This window comes from Telmatherina bonti (assembly GCF_933228915.1).
Source record: "Telmatherina bonti genome assembly, chromosome: 13".
Taxonomy (NCBI): Eukaryota; Metazoa; Chordata; class Actinopteri; order Atheriniformes; family Telmatherinidae; genus Telmatherina; species Telmatherina bonti.
The window spans coordinates 23,194,321-23,215,762 of record NC_136611.1 but is presented as its reverse complement, the minus strand read 5'-3'; the positions used below and the strand labels follow the sequence as shown (position 1 = coordinate 23,215,762).

General features: G+C 38.2%; 1 protein-coding gene across 1 annotated transcript; it reads left to right on the top strand.

The window, feature by feature from the left end:
• Positions 1–133: 133 nt before the first annotated feature.
• skic3 (SKI3 subunit of superkiller complex) lies at positions 134–16,471 on the top strand. The gene is made up of 41 exons (XM_079251366.1): positions 134–170; positions 586–678; positions 769–912; positions 1,162–1,253; positions 1,412–1,487; positions 1,585–1,731; positions 1,942–2,040; positions 2,218–2,326; positions 2,633–2,773; positions 2,905–3,003; positions 3,202–3,326; positions 5,449–5,535; positions 5,725–5,828; positions 5,937–6,063; positions 6,263–6,442; positions 6,537–6,661; positions 6,775–7,025; positions 7,156–7,258; positions 7,360–7,542; positions 7,736–7,886; positions 7,978–8,056; positions 8,365–8,426; positions 8,500–8,556; positions 8,676–8,744; positions 9,211–9,285; positions 9,491–9,632; positions 9,748–9,841; positions 9,993–10,070; positions 10,171–10,295; positions 10,390–10,513; positions 11,639–11,863; positions 12,397–12,469; positions 12,604–12,657; positions 12,876–12,987; positions 13,416–13,544; positions 13,632–13,756; positions 13,859–14,023; positions 14,420–14,572; positions 15,221–15,351; positions 15,890–16,019; positions 16,233–16,471. Exons 2-41 carry the CDS (start codon positions 589–591, stop codon positions 16,311–16,313), a joined length of 4,716 nt encoding a protein of 1,571 aa, XP_079107492.1. The 5' UTR covers positions 134–170; positions 586–588; the 3' UTR covers positions 16,314–16,471.
• The last annotated feature ends 4,971 nt before the right edge of the window (positions 16,472–21,442 follow it).

The following is a 21,442-nucleotide window of genomic DNA, read 5'->3' as shown; positions in this document are numbered from 1 at the left end:
AAATAGTTTTTCTAAAAAATATTTTGACAACTTTTTTATTATTGTTAGCTAGGTTGTGTTAGCATCGGTGAACTGAAAAGAAATTCACTTTCTTTTGAAAATATGAAGTTTCCTGCTTTTCACTTCCGGGTCATGTAAGAGACTGCAGCACAAGTAGTCAACAGTAAACAGTAGGTGGTCCCAATTTTATACTCATTCTTCACAACCCACAAGTGTAAAAGATGGATTGAGCTAGTTAATATAATATAAAGTTACGGCTAAACATTTATCCCTGTAAATAAATGAGTTTGGGATTGACAAGGTAACATTTGATGCTAAGTTATAGGAACGCTAGCAGAACTGCCACAAGCGAGCTAAAGTAACTGAAGTCGCCTGTGTTTTCTGAAGACCTAATAGTTCAGAAATTTTAGCATCTTGTACAAAACCAAAAAAAACAAAACGTTACGTTCAACGTAAGTGAGGTGACATTTTATACTTTATGGCATAATGTTGAAAATGTGTCTAGTCTTAGCCTGTGGCTAATGTGCATTATTTAGAGTTGCATTGTCACAATATTTTACATGAAATGTTATTTTCTGTTTCCAGAAAATGTCAAATAAAGAAGTGAAAGCTGCACTGAAAAGTGCCAGAGAGGCTATTAAAAACAAAGAATATAAAGAGGCTCTAAAGCACTGCAAGGTATAAAAGGAAAAAAAAAAAAAAAATCTATTTTCAGTAAGTGAGTTGATAGATATTCTATGGCCTTTACTCTATCCAAATTATTTTCAGACCGTTTTAAAGCTCGAGAAGAACAATTACAATGCATGGGTATTCATTGGTTTGGCAGCCAGTGAGCTGGAACAGCCAGACCAATCACAGACAGCCTATAAGAAAGCAGTGGAGTTGGATCCAGATCAGCTGCTGGCCTGGCAGGTAAGATGCTGGTCTCATGAAGTATTTCAGAAGTTACATGAATCCATATATAAAGTACAATTTAAGCAAGTAAATTGGTGATAATAGTAAGTTGGACAATATTTGGGAGAATCAGTGACTGCTTTCTTATGAAGGATGGGACAAGTCCTTAATTTGGGTTCATTCTTGAAGACTAAGTTTTGTGTTTTCTGCTTGGATCCCTAAGTGTAGAAATTAAACTCTGTGTCAGTAATGGATATGTTGTTGTAGGGCCTAGCAAATCTCTATGAAAAGACTGATCAGTGGGATTTCAAAGAGGAGCTGCCAAATGTTTACCAGAAGCTGGTGGACCTGTATGCAAGGTAATATAAACACTTTGATTAAAACTGATTCATTATTAATAGCATTTTGTTAATGGTAGTCACGCTTTTAATGCACATTTGTTGTTTTGGCTTTTTCGTCTAGTAAAATCTTCAATGCAGTTTTAGTTGTATTGATTTTCACTGTTATCCTTCCACAGTTCGGATAAAAACAAATGTTGTGAAGTGATTAAAAAGCTGTCTGACATTTATTGCTCTGACAAGGAATATGATAAGGTAGGTACATATAAAGAAAAGCATCTATAAATATTAAAAATGGACTTTTTCTGTGCTCTTTCACACAATGCTTTGATGTATATGTGTTTGCACACAGTTGGCAAAAGTTTGGATTCAGCTGGTTCAGCTGAAGGAGGAAGATGCAGTAGATAAGAAGGAACTGGTTCAGCTGCTGCAACAAATGATCCAGCTTTTATCAAACTGCATTAATGAGGAGGAGCAGGACTGTGAAGCTGAAAAACATGTAAGATTTTTTTCAAATGTGGGCTGAACATTGTAATTTTTCGATGTTTTGTCTTTATAATCACACACGATTTCACCGTACCTGATCTATTTTCTTACAACAGCAAAGTTTCTCCCATATACAACAAAAACAACATTAAAACACAATTGTTTTCATGTTGTTTTTGTTGTACTTGTCTCTATACCACATGTCTTTGTTTGTGATCACCAGTTGATATCAGCGTTTGAGAAGGCTATGGTTCTCATTGAACCTGTACCAGGAGAGGAACACAGAAAGGTCTCATCAGACTATATCAAATGTCTTTCTAAAGTAAGTGAAACATTAATCATAATCAGGATAATATAGTATATACCTTGTTTCATCTAAAGTATGTGTTTAAAATGTGTTATTGTCACCAAAATATGTTATGTCATCCCTTGCTCTGTTCATGTAAGGCATTTTTTTCCTAAAATGACTTTGTTTATTATGAGTCTGTTCTTATTGCAGCTGCCACATGAAGAAGCTAAAATGAAAGAGGCATGCCGGTCCATGCTGGCACTCTACCCCAGCCAAAGTTATCCTCTAGAGATCCTTTGTAGCCACTACCTCAATACAGGTGAGACATTGTGATATTGCTGCTTTCAGTGAAGTAACTAATTAACAACAATCCTTGCTGCACGTTGGCTGGAATGGTAATGTGTGGATCAGTCCAAGCCACTTTTACTTGGCATGACAACATATCTGTTGATGTTAATAAAAACACTAAATTATTCCTGACTTTTTTCTTTATTTTACTTTTGTAAAATTACTTTCCTCATAAATCAAAATGGAAAGCGATCCCAAATGTTTAACCAGTAGTGTATATATTATTAAATCACATGATGTAATATGACTTAGTGCTATGGTATTTTTCTTTTTGAAGGTAACATGGATGAGGATGCTGCTAGCGCTTTCACTCAGCTCCTGGATTTGGTCCCCAACAGTGGATTAGGTCGCTTGGGTTTGGGTACCATAGCATTGCAAGAAGGAAGATATACAGATGCCATTAAGGACCTGGCACAAGGTTAGTTTTAAAATGACTGAATAATTCAATCTTCCTTTTATGTTAAACATATTTCAATGCTGAGATATACACTCAATCTCCTGAATTTAGTGTGATAACTGTCCTTAACTTGTCTTTTCTGTTTTCATTAGGACTGAAGACAACTAGCTTAACAGCTGGATGGTTTACTCTGGCTGAGGCTCAGTTTAAAGTGCACAGATACTCTGATAGTGCTACATCATGCTCTCAAGGTGTGTTTAACCATATGTACAGCATATGTCTAGTAATGGATCCGTTTGCAAAGAGTATATCTGTTTAGACATTGTTAAGAGTGCGTAAAAAGCAACTTTGTTGTTTGAATCTACAATTTCCATTTCTGCCATTAAAGGAAAATTGTAATTTTAGTCCCTAGAATATTAACTTATCTTCGGTGTGTTTCATTTTTCTAGGTTTGAATGTATGTTCTTCTGAAGACAAGAAGCTGAGGGTCAAACTGCTTACACTGAAGTTCGAGGCCTTAGTGAGAAGTAAAGGAGAGAAGACTGCAGACGAGGCTTTTGAGACGTTTTCACAGGTAATAAAATGGTGTTTGCAATATATTGTTGGATTTTCTATTTAAATTTAAACATTAAACACACACATTTTTTTCTTTGTGCTTTAATCTTAATATTATGAAGTAAAAATTACTTTCTTGACACAAAATGCAGAACGATTGTATCTCCATCTGGACTAATAAATGTATTTCTGGTGTGTTATTTGCTGTACCGGCTCAATATGAACGTGTACAGATTTTTCAGCTGTAAATGAATGTTTGAAAAAAATAGAAGTTCTTTTGAAACATCCTGTCCAGAAATGCAAAACACAAAACTGCTTGCAACACGGAAGTTGTGGCTGCAGATTTTGTCCTCGTCTTTCTATCTCTATCTGATTAGATATTGACTGATCAAACTGTCCAATGAGAAAGCAGAATGCCCTCTGTTGTTATCCACCACTTTGGGCTCTTAAAGGGGAATGGACATGTTGAAAAGATTGGCGATCGTATAACCAGAATGGCTCAGTGGTTGAAAAACCTGATGAGCCAACGAGGTATAACTGGAAGGATGGTTATTCTGTGCAATGAACAGCACTGTCTGGAAGGCAAAGTTAATATGAACTTGGAGCATTCACTCTGGGATAGCCCAGAGGACTTGCTTCAATTAGGCTGGGATTTTCAAAAGTTTTAATTTCCTTACCTTCACACCTTTGGTTTGGTTTGTGTACAACTGTACTAAACTCAAGCGGACAAAACTACCTGGGCAACATCACATGGCCAAAACAACTGATCACCGGTGGGTGATACTCCCACAGAAATGCAGTTTATCAGGTAAAAACAACATAAATATAATGCTGGTGGATAATTATTATGATTTTTTTTAAACTGATCAGATGCCAAGATTACCTTTATTATGAAGCTCTGCTGGAGTATTTCCAAAGTTTCCACTTATTGCAATGGTGGTTGTTGTCACCCTGTGCAGTGAGATATTTTGCTGCTGCTGGTTCTGTGATTTAGGATTGGAGAACAAAGCTGAATCCAGAGATGGTGGTCAAGTGGTTCAGTATGATATTGTACAAAAAAAAAAATCTTAAGATCATGTTTTGCTTTTTTGTAAATGAAAATGACAAAACAACATTAATCACATTAGAAATAAGAAAACAGAAAAGTAATGAAAGTGGGACAGGCTTTATGTTTTTTACAATTACATATGTTAACAGGAAAGTTGGATCACAGATCATGCATAAATGGGTTCGTTCCAGATTTCAGTTAATGGATTGGGTTTAGTCGTCATCATGCATTTGGGCGGGTTGGGATCGGAAGAAAAGGACCCCTGCAGGACTCTGGTCTTTGGGTTCCTGTAGAACGTAGAACATACGTTTTCTGAACAAGTGTTGCTGGTTTTGCTTTTCTTCTTTTTCTTTTTGGTCACTGGATAGTCCGTTTTCAAGCGAACCAAGACCCCTGACTGTTAAGCAGACCACAGTTCATTTCTTTGGTGTGCATGAGAGTGTAATTGGTGTTCATACTGCGCCAAACAAATTGTACCATCCTGGAAGCGGACCACGAGCCACTCAAAGCAGACCAAACACCCGTCCTCCCAGCAGCACGTGCTTTGGACTCACACTCTGCAAACCACTACTTTCTCCTCCATCTGGTCGCTCTACGGTAGTTATCCAATGTTTAGATTCTGGAGTAACTGCTGCTGAATTATGAGGCTCAGCACAACTCTCCCCACCTCCTTGAAAAACAAGCACCGCTTGTAGGTGTTCGTTCTTTTTGACGTTATGATGAGCCCAGATTAGATGAGCTCTTGACTTTTCATGCTTGGATTATCTGTAATGGCCAACTCTTCTGAGAAGGGTCATCTTATGGTATTTTACTTAATAACAGTGAAATTATGAAAAAAAGGACTAAAAAGGACTCAACTCTTAAGTGATTATGTCTATATGCTGTTGAAAATTGCTGTGAGAAAAACTGTAAGCAGTCAGATTGTCAAGAGCAGCGCTAAAAGGAAATAGTTAAACTCTTGGAAACACAACTGGGAGTAGTAAATAGTAAATAATTCCTCTGTTTGATTCTAGTGTTGGTCCTAGATTTATTAAGCATTTTGATGATGTAAAATTAATATGTTGGGTTTTTTTTTTGTGTGTTTTGTTTTTAGATTCCAGAGGCGGACAAAGACCCGATGCTGTTAGCCTTAAAAGGCCGTGGGTACCTCAACAAAGGACAGATTGATCAAGCACATAAGGTTGAACATCTTTGCCCTCTTATATCTGTAAATAAATATGTTTTAGTTCAAGGTAAATGTTGAAAATGCAGTATTTTATCACATATAAATTTGAAAACCTACTAAGCTTGTGAATACAGTGAAAGTTGAGCATAAGTCTAGTATCTTAATGATGGAAGAGTGCAGATTAATTTATTGTATTTTTCATAGCTGTCTTCAGAGCTGGTGGCCTCCAACCCAAGCCTGGGCCAGGCATTGGCTCTGGAAGGACTGGTACATTTAGCTGAAGGCCAGCAGCAGCTGGCAGAGCAGAGGTAAAAAAAATATGGAAGTAGGTTGTGTTTTCACATCAATTAACTGCTTCATTTGTGTGGCACAGCATTGTTATTTTACTTTGTGTTTTCTTGTTCTTCTGCTACCAGCTTCCTAAAGGCTTCAAGCCAGAATCCAGACAGTGGAGAATATTTCTTTTTGCTTGGACAACTCTATTGGGACATGGGGGAAGAGACTCGTAAAGACCGGAGCAAAACCCATACACACTTGTTAAAGGTTATAATGATTTCCCCTTAAAATGTAGAAATGTCTTTTAGAGAATTTAATACTGTTTTGTTTTATATTAATTCTGATGTGCTAATTGTTGCTAGCATTAAAAAACTAGCATAAAATGACAAATCTAACATATAAAGAAATCCTACAATAACTTTGATCTCAAAGTTGAATCAGTTTGAGCTTTCTTTGTCCGTTTCAGGCTGCAAAGTTGGATCCACACCTTGGTTGTGCATTTCGCTATCTTGGGCATTATTATCGGGAGGTAGCACATGATAATGGCCGTGCACAAGGCTGCTATAAGAAGGCTTTTCAATTAAACAGTGATGATGCAGAGTCTGGAGCTGCATCAGTGGATCTCAGCATGGGGCAGGGGGATATGGTAAGTGGTCTCATGGGTAAAAGTGACAATTTTTGGAGTTTCTCTCATGCTGTCTTCTTACTTTACTTGTTTTCTTTTACCCAAAATGCCACAGGACACTGCCTTAACAATTCTTCAGTCAGTCATAGAGAAAGCCACTCCAGGTTCTGCAAAATGGGCCTGGATGAGACGAGGCCTATATTACCTGAAAATTGGAGAACATCAAAAGGCTATAGCTGAGTAAGAATTAAAAAAAAAAAACAAACAAAAAAAAAACTACAAGTACACTTATGACATATGTCCGGATATGTTTTTGCTACAGCATCAGCATTAATTGTCCTTCATGTGTATAGCTTGCAGGCATCTTTGAGAGCAGACCCTGACGACTGGGTGTGCTGGGAGTGTTTAGGTGAGGCTTATCTAAACCGGAGGAGCTTCACAGCAGCTCTGAAGGCCTTTGGCAAGGCCCATCAACTGCAGCCCAGCTCCATCTACAGTGTTTATCAAGCAGCTGCAATCAAACAGACGCTTGGTAAATACAAAGAGGCAGTTGCAGAGTACCTGCAAATCACAACACACCAGGACTACGTTCCTGCTCTCAAAGGTAAGCGTTGTTTCAGAGTGTTTTTAACATGCACAATTTGTCACGATTTACTACCTTTTGTCATGTATTTCAGGCAACATAACCTTCAAAAGCTGTAAATGTAGTTTTATTTGTATGATGTGTTGTGAAGGCCTTGGGGAGTGCCAGCTGTCTCTTGCCAAAAGCTTACTGGAGGACTGCAGAGATGGAGGAGCCATTGACCTCATTCAGCAAGCTATAGAGAACCTCTTCAGGCAGCTGCACATTTAGTTTACTGATGAACATTAATTACAAAAAGAAAACATTTTTCTGTTAGTGATTACTCTTCAATTCAATTCATTTCTGTGCTCCTCAGAGCTGTGCAGCTGCGACCGGACCTGTCGTGTCTGTGGAAGCTGCTGGGAGATGCTTGCACAGCAGTTAGCACTGTTTCACCAAAGAGAGCACAAGTTGTAGTGCCAACCTTACTGTCCGGTTTCGACTCCAGCATGCAAAGCCACATACTGAACCAGGCCCAGACGCTTAAAGTTGGTGAGAGGTATGACCAGCATTAGCATATATTATTGCTATGTTGTCAAATAACACATTCGTAAGGTTTGTGCACTATGACAAACTTGACATTGAATAACTGTGTATATACTGATATAATGGTTTCTCTGTGCTCCACGGAACCATATCCATAACCAAAATAGATAAACACTGAAGAGTTCGGGCATGTGTTTCTGTTTCAGGTGCTACGTTCACGCTTTAAAGCTGATGCCTGAGGTTCCCAGCCTTTGGTATGATCTTGGGCTCAATTATTACCACCAGGCTGCCTGCCTGCCTTCCATCACAGAGGGAGACGAGAACTCTGCATGTCAGGACCTGGAGAAAGCCCAGCAGGTTGGTCAGAAAATCGACATGACAGTTTTGCTTTGCTGCTTGTTCCCAGAAATAGTCTTAGTATGAGTTTCTTCTTGTTCTTCTTGTGCAGTGTCTCAAAAAGGCTACTATGATGGACAGTAGCAACCATACTTTCTGGAATGCCCTAGGAGTGATTTCTATGATCAAAGGTAACGATAATCATAGAAGAAAAATGTTGGTAATATGTTTAGACCAAAAGACCTCGAATTTGGAGGTCTTGCTCTTAAAGACCAACCACCTGTCATATTAAAAAAACTGAACTACAGTGTACAAGCCCGACACTTCCTCTGTAGCAATGACAAGAGTACAACAATATTGTCACTGTTAAATCATCTGGTATAATGCATAACTCAGCTATGTATGTAAATATAGCTCTAGCTGTTTAATTCAGATAGTAACAGATATCTTTGATTTAAATTTAGCAAGCGAAATGAACATTTTTATCTTGTTCCATCAGGTTTGGGAAACTATTCTCTGGCTCAGCATTGCTTCATCAAGTCCATACAAGTTGAGCCAAATGTATGTTGGTTACATTTGTATTAGTGGTTATATTATTCTTTACCTTTAATGTGACTTCAAGTTTTTAATTCAGAATGTTGTAGCTTGGACAAACCTTGGAGCTCTGTATTTAAAGAAGGACAATATAGAGGTATGTGATCATTTTCCTTACATACTATTTTTTGGGGGGTTTTTTTGTTTTTTTTCTACTATTATTTTATTGTTGCAAATTGTCACTATTGTGTAAAAAAAGTATATTTCTTGTCTTAGCTTGCACATGAGGCCTTTAAGATTGCTCAGTCTCTCGAACCTCTGTATGTCAACTGCTGGATTGGACAGGTATTCTTCCTCACTTAAAGTATTGTTACAGTCAATTTATACAGCACATTTTATATACAAGAGAAATCAAAGTCCTTAACATAAAACTTCAAATGGATTAGACTGGGGTTCAAAGGAAACATTAAAAAGTACATTAATAGCAATAAAAAATAATTCACATTTTTTCGGGCACTTTTCCATATCTAATGTCAACTCACAAAAAAGAAAAATATATTCAGTACTAAAATCCATAAATTCAGACAAATAGTATTTAACATTGAAAAAGTTTTAACAGGAAGCTTAATAATTATTTAATATTATAATATAACATGAGACATGGTCAGTTTACTGAAATGTGAAAGTTTTGTTTAGTGTTGGAGCTGGTAGTGTTCAGTTCAACTGATAGTACAGATAGTACTGGTGTATCTGTTAGACTCTTTGTCTTTATCTGCCTTAATTATAGTGCATTGCTTTTGTCATCCTCCAGGCTCTGATAGCAGAAAGCGTGGGAAGCTATGACACCATGGATCTTTTCAGGCACACCACTGAACTTAGCACACACGTATGTGACATATCAGAACTACTCCTATTGTAATAACCACTCATTATCTAAACAGCCTTTTGTTTCACTTTTCTCACTCCATCCTGTTTTTGGCTTTAAGCTTCCATACTGTTAAACATCGTGCTGCTTTTGCTTAGTTTTTTAAAGACTGTATTCACTTCTGAACTCTGTCATCACTAAAATATTTCTACAATTTCTTTGTCAGACGGAGGGAGTGAAAGGTTATGCCTACTGGGTTTGTTCCATCCTTCTAGATCAAAGCAATAGAGACACTGAGCTGTACTCCTACAACATTATTCAGATGAATGCCATTTCTGCTGCTCACGTTGCACTCAGCAAGTACACAGGTACAGCATATATTAGTGTGCTGATGTTCGCATAGGGCTACAGATGTGTTGGTTCTGAATTGGTTGTGTTGAGAGAGAAAGTGTGTCGTTTCGATCTCTTATGCATCTCTTTCAGAGAGAATTCAGTCAGACCCAGATGCCTTTATTATGCTGGGTTACCTTAATGAGCATCTGCAGCTGAAGAGACAGGCCTTACAGGCGTACCAAAGGTATGAAGCATACAGACTTTGTTTGCTTGATATAAGTCAGTACTTTAAGAAAAGAAAGTGATCTCTAGGATACTTGCTCATCTAAAAATAATGGAGTTTTAAATGTGTTGTTTTTACAATTAATCTTTCTTGATACAAATGCTCTCCTTAGGGCAGTTGAACTGCTTCAGTCTATGTCTTCTCCTGGAGAGCTGACATTTTCTCTTGGAAGTTATGGCCGTGCTTTGTGGTAACCTGCTGTCTCATTATGTTGAACTTTAACCATCTTTGAAAACACTCACCAGTTACCCAAAACTTCACTCCGTGTGTCTCACTGTGTTTTTTTGAAGTAACTCAGGCCAGTGGGAAGAAGCAGTGCATGCTTATAATTCCACTCTTCTGCAGGAGCTCAGTGACCTGGTTGGTCTGGCTCTGGCCTACTGCAGAGCTGGTCTCTTTTCAGAAAGCAGCAGTGGTAAGGAGTAGGATGCACATGGAACATAGAGATTGGATTTATGTTTTACCTTTTTAAAGATGGAGTAAATAAATGTTTTGTGTGTATGTTGAAGCATATGAGCGTGCCTTGGCTGTTGCTTCCACTGAGAAGGAGAAGGCTTACATATTGACTGCTCTGGCTATGCTGCAGCACCGGCAGGGTAACCTGGACTCAGCCAAAACTCTGCTTTTTAAATGGTGAGCTCACTGTGTTGTCTGGATTCATAAATGAAAAATGCCTTTCACAGATAAATAGATGTGTGTTATCTTCACCAATCTTCATTTCGCTTTACAGCTGGTAAAAATTGTGTAATGCCTTCATTAGGTCAGAAAAGCACTTCGGCTGTATTGGACATAGGGTAACAATGCTAAATATACTGTGTGCACATTAAGTAAGCAAATTACATTTAATATCATGATTGAATTTATTTTTGATACTGTAAAAATCAGTCAACCATAGTGTGTAGAGCCTTAAACGTTCATTGTTAAGCAAGGAGAACATTTACAAAAAGTGCAAACATTCTTATTCATTCCATCCATCTGTTTTATTTATGAAGCAAACTTTAAACACAAAGCCTCTCCAAAGTTCACATTAAAAAAATCATAAGTAAATAAAGTAATAAAGAAAAAAAACAACTAAGGTCAGCCTTTATCAAAATAAAAAAAACAAGTTAAAAGGTTTAACAAATGAAACAAATAAAATAAATAGACACATAACTCGCATGGTATTAAAAGCCAGAGAATAAAAGAGGACAAGATTAAAAGCATAAGATAAAAATTGCTGCTTGCTTGGGGTTTTTTTTTTTTTTTTTGGTCTGGACATTTTCAGAGGATTCATTTCACGAAATCACAATCAAACAACTTCTATTTACAAAAGTTTACAATCTGTAAACATTATAGACACCCAGAAACTATTTTCTTGAATGCTGATTTCTGCCAAGACCATAGCCTCAAAGAATCATTGCAAAATCTGCAGTGGGTTTGGAAATTGATTTTCAGCCTTCATTGACACTGAAATGGTGCACATAGCTGTGGATTAGGAGGTGCACAAACAAACCAGTCAGTACTCCTCCACCACCACCTTGCTGGCACTGAGTCAGAGTGGTGTAGTGTTAACCCTTAGTGGTCCAGCTCAGGTCCTTCCATCTACTGAATTAAATAAAAACTGTTAAAACTGCTAAGCCTCAGTTTATTGTTGTAAAAGCTTTTTAAAACTATTATTCTCATCAGGATTGTCATTTAATAGAAATAAAATTATATGCAATAAGACTTTTAAAAAATATATTTTCACATCACATATACCTGTCTGTTCTGTGTCTTTAGCTCAGCATTGAAGGAGCCAGTTCCAGAGTCTTTGCTTTGTTTATGTGCTCTTGGTTTGGTCCATGGTGATACGACACTTGCTGCTGCTGCCCTGACCGAGCTGCTAAAACAAGGATCAGCTTCAGGGACTGTTGTGGAGCAGCACTGTCTGCTCACCTGCACCTTGCTGGCTCTGCAGGGCAATTACAGTGCTGTACAAAGAGAGGCCTCCAGAGCTGTGCACAGGTGAACTACTTGTATAACTGGCACTTACTGATGTGCTGTATCCTACAATTATCTAGTTTCCTGTTTGTTTTTTTTGTTGTTCTTTTTAAAGTCAGGATTGACATGATAATACATGTTTTACACTGAAGAAAAACAACATTGGCACCTTTAAGTGTGGATTATTGTGCAAATTACTGGAGATGGTATGAAAATTTAAAGATGATTACATGTGTGAATCAATAATTATTCATGTGTTTGGTCTATTCAGCTGTTGCCTTTGCCAGTTGTGCAGGAACATCAAATGAATTTTGTGGCCTTATTATAAACTTGCCCACACATTATTCTATTAACATTTCATTGACTGCATGCAGCAACATGAGGCATGTGCCTTGGACTTTCTGCAATTTGACCAAAAATGAAAAAAACATCGTTATTCTGTTTTAAAATTCTGCACTGTGAGTTGGGTCCACAGTTCCTTCAACATGGTGCTGCATATGCAATAAATACAGTATATAAAATCTCCTCCTATCCTATTATTCTGTGCTATTTTACAGAAACCCTGGAAATCCGTCTCTCTGGGCTCTTCTGTCAAGAGTGGTACCACAGTACTATCCTAGAAAGGCAAATGTGAGTCTCTACTTACACAAATGGAAATTATTCACAAGCGTAAACCCAGAAATCGGATATATTTACACACATTTATCTGAGCTTTTCTGCAATATCTCTCAACAGTTGTAATTATTTGTTTTTTGGTTAAACAGGGTGGTGCAGTTGCTGGCCACATTGCTTGTCTTTCCAGTATGATGCAAGGAAAGGTAGAAGTTTCATCATTTGTCTCAATTTTTTCTATAGTTTTACATGAATGACTTATTGTTTTACTTATTAATGATCTAAAATGATGTAAAATGAAAATGTGTGTTGGACATATAAATTGCAGATATGTCCACAGCTAAAACAAAATATTTTTTTCATCTTGCATCTTTGACTTGGTATCTGCATACTTTGCTGAAATGACCTCATTGTGTGACTGCAGAGGGCATTGTTGTACAGTGGAGTGAACCAGCTGGCCTGTGGGAGACATTCTGGCGAGGACAGTCACAGGAATGCACTGAAGACTATGCAGAGAGCCACGCTGCTCTGTCCAGGTAAATAAACACACAAACTACTTTGTTTGTCAACATCCTCAGGCCAACTGCATCACTGCAGACACACAATACTTTCCATGCATAGGTGATTCCTTAGATGGCATTTGCATAGTCACAAATGTTTGGATTGCAATTGGTTGGCCACAGGATGATAAATTAGTTTCAGACACTCTTCGTAGTCGAATGGAGGCACAAAGCATGAATTCGATGTTGAACTATTTTACAAGATGTTATTCCATCATCCAAAAGTAAAGGCAGGTAAACATTCGTATCTGAAAGTTAAAATGTATAGATATTTTTTGGTTGTACAGTGCACATGTCAAGCATCATAAAACTTTGATGCCTTTAAGGAAACGCTTGCAAGCTTGTTCATTAAATTGTTTTTACCTGCAAATGGCTATGAGTCTCCATTCTTCTCCTTTCTTCAGATGATCCAGCAACATGGGCAGGTTTGATGGCTGCTTGTCACACTGAAAACACTGCCTGTTATCTCTCTGGTTCTGCTCCTCACAGACTGTCCCTACAGCAAATCCTCATGTCAGTGGTCTCTGAGAAAGGTGGGCTTCACTGGTGGGCTGTAGTTGTTTTTTTTTTCTTTTTCTATGTGTATTTGAGAGTAAAGCTGATCTATTTTGGGGTTGCAGTGCATAGTGTTGAGGAGATAGAACGGCCTCTAGCACAGTCTCTGGAAGGCTGGGTACTGCAACAGGCTGTTGCTGGTCTCATGATGGAGGGGCAGCTGGATAAGGCTGAAGCCCTCTGCACACAGGTAAAATATGAAAAGGCACATATTTTTGCATGCAATCTTATTTCACAGTAGAAAAGGAAGATGTAATGACATTTTGTTGTTCCTATGCCTTGTTTATTCCAGGTTCTGAATGTGTCCCCCGAACACCCTGCAGTGATGTTGTCACTAAGGCAGGTACAGTACCAGCGCCTTCTCATGGCTAATGAAGGTGCTATTCTGGTAGACCCTGTGTTGGAGCAGCTCAACAAAGCTGTGATGATGAATCCCACCAACCTTGGGGCATGGCATGTAAGACAAAACACGTGGATGCAACATTTTTTTTTCATAACAGTGCAGTCAGCATTTTATTTCAGCAGAAACCAGTGAATTACTGGATTTCAAGCTCACAAGTTTGTATACCTTTCCCTACCTTATTTTCAATGAATCTTTATTGTTGCAGAATCAGTTCTACAGCAGTGTATTAATACCAAAAATGAAAGTGTCTTTTCTTCTTGATGTTATCATAATGAAGCCAGTATCGTGTTGTCTTGTAAAAACAACCGCACCAGTATGTGGTCTTTCAATTTTACGAGCTGAAAATATCAACAGTTTGAAACGGTCACTTAGCAAAACCTTCATCCTTCTTTCTACTTAAAATAATCAGCTCTTGTTTTTATGGCTTTTTTTTTGCTTTCTTTCCCTCAGTGGCTGGCTGAAGTGTATCGTAGCCAGGGCTTGCTGGTGCAGGGAGTAATGGCTTACAGGCAGAGTCTGCAAATAGCCTTGCAGCTTGGCATGCACAGCTTCCAGGTAGCCAGTCTGCTTCGACTTGCTCTGCTAGCTCTAGGACCCTGTATGGTAAGTATCATTAAATGTATTTTCATCTTACCTCCTAAATATTTTTAATTTGGGGGGTCAGAAAGTAGAGCTATATAGAAGGGCAATGCAGCTAGTGTAACAAATAAAGAACATTTTAAAGTGTAAAGTTGTTTTTTGCTTTTTTTTTTACCTCCAAAAGTTATGCTGTAGTTATAAGAAATAGTGGTATTATTAAATGATGTCAGCGTTACCTAGTATTTCACACACACATATAAAGCTTGAGACAGTTCCTTTCTACGTCCCTGTCAAGTGGGCAGAAGCAAAGTAAAAAAGATTAAAGATGAGTGAAGGTCTATCTGTGAATCACATGTCAGCAAGCAAGGCCAAGGGAAAATTCAAACAAGACAAAAAGCTTTCTTTGTGATTTCACTTGCAGCATGTGGTTTTTAGCTCACTGCTCACAGGACAACAAATCATTTTACCTCTTGACTGGGAAATAGTTATTTTTTTCTTGTATTGTAAATGATAAATATCCTCTCCATATTACAGCCATTGATTTTCTAAAAGGTCTTATGCGCAGTTTAAAAAGCAATTAAGTTTAAAGAAATACATTTTAGTCAATGTACTGGTACTTGAAAGTTTTCTTAGTCAGTTTTATACTGAGTCCTGTGTGGTCTGACTCGTAAGGCTGGTGTCCCTGGAAATGACTGGAAGGAGCTGGTGATGGAAGCAACTACTGAGACTTTAAAGCTGGACGCTTCTCCTGTGGCCCTCCTGTTCCAGGCTCTACTCCATTATGTGACCAAGATGGCTGCTAGGTTAGTGCTGCTCACTGTGCTGTTCCCATTACACTGTCAATGGTACAGATCTAAGTGTGTCTAACATTAAATAAGGATGCTGTTCTAGTAACATGTCCTGTTGTTTGTTTTTGATACTATCATATTGTCATGTGTAATTATTCCTTTAAATGGTTAAATTAATCCTAACATAACAACTTGAAATTTATGTCTCCATTTATCTTTTCAAGATTATTCCTTTTAAACCTGCATAGAAAGTTGTTGTTTTTTTCCAACCACTTGTTTAAAAAATTTCTGTCACCTCCTTTGGTACTTGTCAGAGTATTTAGAGTGCATTGTAGGAGAGCCGAGGACTAATAGACCAATCACGGGGTATAGAACCTTTGCTGTATCAAGTATGTTGTTAAGACATCAGTTTTGGACACAGCCAGGGTATCAGACATTTAATGCAGATTGACAAAATAAATGAGAAAGCTTTACATTCTGAATTATTAGGGGAAATCAAACCAAATGTTGGTGTAATTATTTTCTGCTGCTGTTTGCATCATGTTTTCTGTAGGGAAACTAGGCGGTTGTTGGAGAGGCTGGTTTATGTTCCATCTCAAGACGTCCCCGTGACGGTGATGCAGGTAGCCAGGTGGTATCTCCTTAGACACCTGCATGCCAAGAATGATCAGGAACTTGTTGATGTGAGTGCCTTATTGCTGCCTAAAACCTACATTGTCACCGCAATGAAACTATGTCGTTGGGATATTTCCATATTAAGGGCCAATTTTCTATTATGACTTTAGGAAATGCCATTTATATTTCCTTGTTCAAACTAAAATTGGTTTCATTCATGGTTTTAATTTTTGTATTGGTCTCCCAGTGTTTGGTATTAAACATATGTTATCTCTATGCAGGTTCTTTTGCAAAATGCCAAAAAGAATGAAGATCAAAGACTGCTGGAATTTCATTCACTGCTTAATAACTCCTCAACTTGAATGTTGCTGCCACATCACTTTGCATTAGATGAACAAATTCGTCATGAAATTGGTGTGCAAATGCTACCTTTTTAGTTTTTATGCATGGTGTAGCCAAATCTGAAATATAATCAACCTGGACATTTTGAAGCGGGTATTGGAGAAAATCATTTTATTGTTTTGGGTTGTTTTTTTTTTTTGGGGGGGGGGGGGGGGGTTGTTATGTAAATATTCATTTTGTTCAAGAAATTAAATTGGTTTAAAAGAATGGAAGTATTACAAGTTTCAAAACTGAATGTAATCATATCCACATTCTGTCAGAAATAAAAACATTTTGCTATTAGTATACAGATTGTGTCATTTTGATTGAACATAACAGTACATGGTGATGAGGAAACATTACTCAAGAGAAAATTACATTTAATATAACTTCATTATTTTTAGCTCTTGAAAAAAGTTTACAGATATCGTTAAGACTGCAATTTTTTTCATCATGCTGCACAGATCAACTTTACCCTTGTTTCCAAAAATACCTTGCAATTTACTTTTCACACTGCCTAGTCATATAAAAGTGGATATTTCTCACAGTGGTATAGATTTTCAGACCTTTACATTTTCTCATACTTTAGCTGAACAGACATGCTTGGTCATGAGTGTGCAGATATTTTGCCCACATCCCCAACATGGCTGCAACATATGTGGAGAACTTATCTTCTTATTTCTGCTGCAGAGTGAACATACATCTGCAGCAACATCACTTGATGCTCCACCTGGATTTCTGAGACTGTTGGCTACAAGCTGTTTCAGCTCTTGGAGTACGTTGTCTGGAGCCTTTGAAATGCCCACAACCTTCACTCTATTTGGATCAAACACACAATCCTCTTCAAGGCCACTGGGCACAGATTTCATGCCACAATTTGGAGGCACCCAAGCAGTGTCGTAGCCCTGCGTGCTCCAGTTGTACTGCATTGGATGGTTATCCTTGTCAATGCGTTTGACACGACCAACACGGACATGAAGCTCTAGCACCACACGATCTGAAGAGTTGCTGCTCAGAGGATAACGTTCTGCCTTTTTCTTGTCCCGACTTACATACACACCCTTCCCTAGCATGCCACTTGATGACTGTTGAAAGCCATTGGCAATGATGTTGCGTGCGTTGGCAACACTCGTGCCATGGTACATTATGTAGACACCTCGATCTTTGGGCTCTTGTGAGGATTTCAGCTCCAGACGAGGAGAGTCATCGTCGTAGGTTACTTCCCAGCCACAGAACTGCAGCGACATCCTGCTTCAGTACCTAAAGGTGTTAAGGGCTGACCAGCTGCTCTGTCAGGAATAAAGGTAGACATGTTGTCATCCAAGGGTTCCTAGGTGTATCTTTATTGTAATCATTTAATGACTTTCACAGATAATTGTACCAGAAGCAATTGATGTGTATTAGATAAAGACCTTAAAATTCTGAATTTATAAAAACAAACAAAAAAAAAAAAAAAAACCATTGTAAATCAGTAGGCCATTACAAAAGGCATCTGGCTATGCTGAAGCTACGTGGTCTAAATTAAGCAATATACACTAAAACGATTAAAAGTTGCCATTGCCAGGTAAAAATAGAAAATCCCATAACTTTATAATAGTCTCCCATCCTATATTGACAAATGTTATTAGTTAAGAAAAGTGCTAATCATAAAACTGAAAGATTAACAAACTAAGAACCTTAGCTATGTCTTTGCTAGGTTTTCCTTCACGTATAACTATTTAGTAAACAGTGAAGCGAGGTTCACACTGTTGGCTCTTAACTCAATATATTCATTGCATAGCGATACATACATACCCTGTTCTTGTTTAGGGTGCGTTCGTCCACTTCACGTCTTCCTTTAACCTATTTTACTGAAATGGTTCGGGCGCTTCTCCCGAAGCATAACTTTCACTTTCTGTTAATGAAATAGTATATGAACCTCCCCCCCCCCCCCCCCCCCATATCCAGGTACAAAAGCAGATGTTTCCGCTGATTTCGCCCGTGGCCGGTTAGCTCAGTTGGTTAGAGCGTGGTGCTAATAACGCCAAGGTCGCGGGTTCGATCCCCGTACGGGCCAAAATGTTTTTCGAGATCAGGTTATTTGTAGGTTACTTTTGTTTCACTTTACTGACATAATTCTGCAACGCATTTAAATTATTAAAACACAGAGGTGTAGAAAATAGAAGTCCTGTCCGGCAGCTCCTTCCACCCAGTTATTAAACCAGGTGAATTTAATTAGCTCCCAGCTCCACTGTAGATAGATGAGCCTGTTCTTAAAACACCGGTTCTGAATGCATCGGTAGATCTAAAAACGTGGCAGGACTTCTTGTTTTTACTTCTACTTCTACTTTATTCACCTCTATTAAAACATAAGCTGAATTTATAACCAAGCAACACAGTATTGCTCTATAAAGCCATGTTAGTTATGAGGTTGATAATAAAGAACCTCACGTTGCCATTTTGTCTGTAGCCTACCTTATGAAAAAGCTTTACATAGATGACTGGAAATAACCAACATATTTTGTCTCACTATGAGATGACTTACCTCTTTGTTGAAGTTTTATAATATTTTCCATCATTTCCACATAAAAGTGCTTTATAAAACTTGCTTACCTTGTTCTTGGGAGGCCATGTTTCCTGCCAATGCAGCAGGTACAACAGGTGATTTGCTCTCCTTGTTAAAAGAGCAAGCTCTGCATGGTCTTTTAACTACAGGATTTACAGTATATATTTAACCTTGTGCGGGTTAGGAAGCTGGAGCCTATCCCAGCAGTCTTTGGGTGAAAGGCAGGGTACACCCTGGACAGCTCGCCAGTCCATCGCAGCATTGCAAACATATGGTCAGTATAGTATGGAAAAAGTATACCAGTACTTTATTAAACTATTAGACAGATTGGCTCAGTTTTATAAGTTTTAATTAATTTTGTGTCACAAATCTTTATTTATTTATTTTTTTTACATTAAATACATAAAATAATAGAAAATCTGAATTGGCATTCTAAAAGTGTGGTAAAGTCATCATTTCTGTCCAGAGATTCTAGTTCATTGTCATTGTTGTGTGCATCTTTGGGTCCCTTTTGAGTAAATTTTGGTCTCTTTGGTGTCATGTTTTTCAACCTTAAAGTTATCTTGCCCAGGTTAGCAAAATAGAATTGGATAGTGATCACAATGTAGAGCTTCAATTATGACATACACACTAATTTAGGCAACAATGATATACAACAGTGAGGTCAAACACTGGCAGAAACAATGTGCATGATCTTTTTTTTTCGTGGGGGGTTGATTTAAAAAAAACAAACAAAAAACATAAACAAAGAAACAAAAAACACATTAATATATTTTAAATGCTATCATCCAGCTTGATTTTTTAAAGCAATCTTCTTCTCTCATGATCTCAGGGTCTCTACGGACAGAAGTGCTTGGACATCAGTATACAGATGTTTTGCCCACATTTCCAGCACAGCTGCTTAGTGTGAGGAGATGCTGAGTTGCTCTCTTGCACAAGGAACACACATCTGCAGCCCTACCAGCTCCTCCTGTGGTTTTTTTGGCTTTTTCTAAAGCTGCTGCAGTTCCTTCTCTACTGTAGCACTGGGTGCTTTCGCAATGCCCACCACTGTCACTCTCTTGGGATCAAACACACAGTCTTCCTCAAGACCACTAGGCACAGATTTCATATTACAGTTGGGGGGCACCCAAGCAGTGTTGTAGCCCTGCGTGCTCCAGGTGAACTGAAGAGGATGGTTGTCCTTGTCAATGCGTTTGACACGACCAACACGGACACGCAGCTCAAGGATCACCCGGTCAGAGGGGTTACTTCTTAGAGGATAATTATTTGCCTTTTTCTTATCACGGCTAACATACACACCCTTTCCCAGCATGCCACTTGACGATTGTTTGAAACCACTAGCTATGATGAGTCGTGCGCTGGCAATGCTTGTCCCATGGAACATGGTGTAGACGCCTCGGTTTTGAGGTTTCTGCGATGGCCCGAGTAGCACACCAGGAAAAGAGGCTCCATCATCGACCACCTCCCATCCAGAGAATTTCACAGACATCTTGATCTAGGAATATTGCTGACACAGGATGTTCTTTAGGTCCAGCAAAATCTGTAGCTCTGTGAGAAATGTAAACAGCTACTATTATGAATTATTGCAAGCATTCGAGTTTTTACACATTCTAGTCACACTTTAATATAATAAATATATTTTTCTTTTTTTTTTTCTTTTTTTTTATTCCTAATTTAACAGAAGCTGAATTTGCATTGTTATTTACTTGGAGGTATGAGTTTGCCACACCCTATGTATTTGTTTCCTTATATCACTGTTTAGTTTAAACACCATGGTGTCTTTATTTCAAACAGTATGGTCAATTTTAATTTGCAAAACGTTTATTGAAAAGACAAAATTGTCAGCTTGTGAATGAGACAGTCTCAGCCTATCAGACGAACAAAATCTGGTAAGAAAATCGAAATTAAATGTCTTGTATGCCCGTCTAACGCATCAGATTTGACTTTGGGGGATTACTGTTGTTCTGGTTTCTCTCGTAACATCGATTAAAGCATAAAGCGTTAAATAGAAAATAAATAAACCTACCGTCTTTAATGAAGACCTGTTTGCCAGCTCACGAGTTTCTGTTCTGTTAGTTTCGCTTCCACAAGTCTTTACAGCACGCGGAACAACCTGCGTAATCGATTTAGGTGCTAACTATTCAAAGTCTTCTCGCGGGCACAACACAGCACGTTTCAGTATGAACTGCAGTCATTTTTCTAACGAGAGCAACAATTTGATTCTTTCTGAGAAAGCTCCCATGAATTTAATTGCTAGTTATGAAATTTATTTTAGACATACAAAAGTAGAAACATTTGACTGAAGTATCACACAGATGTCGGTGTCGTCATAGGATCCAAGGATGACTGCTTCCGCTGTACGGCTTTATCGCCGAAATAGCTCAGTTGGGAGAGCGTTAGACTGAAGATCTAAAGGTCCCTGGTTCGATCCCGGGTTTCGGCAGTGTGACAGGTTCCACTCTTTTTTCTGAAACGGGAACTAATTTCGCTTTGGTACCTAGAATTTCGCTCCCTCCTTCACACCAAGTGATGTAAATTATTTTCTTTATACTGATGATAATA

Excerpts from the sequence above, each read along its gene's own strand:
- skic3 (XM_079251366.1), top strand. The coding sequence starts at position 589 with ATGTCAAATAAAGAAGTGAAAGCTGCACTGAAAAGTGCCAGAGAGGCT. Across the intron at positions 8,745-9,210 it reads TCAACTGCTGGATTGGACAG|GCTCTGATAGCAGAAAGCGT; the intron begins GTATTCTTCCTC and ends GTCATCCTCCAG. Across the intron at positions 10,071-10,170 it reads AGTTATGGCCGTGCTTTGTG|TAACTCAGGCCAGTGGGAAG; the intron begins GTAACCTGCTGT and ends GTTTTTTTGAAG.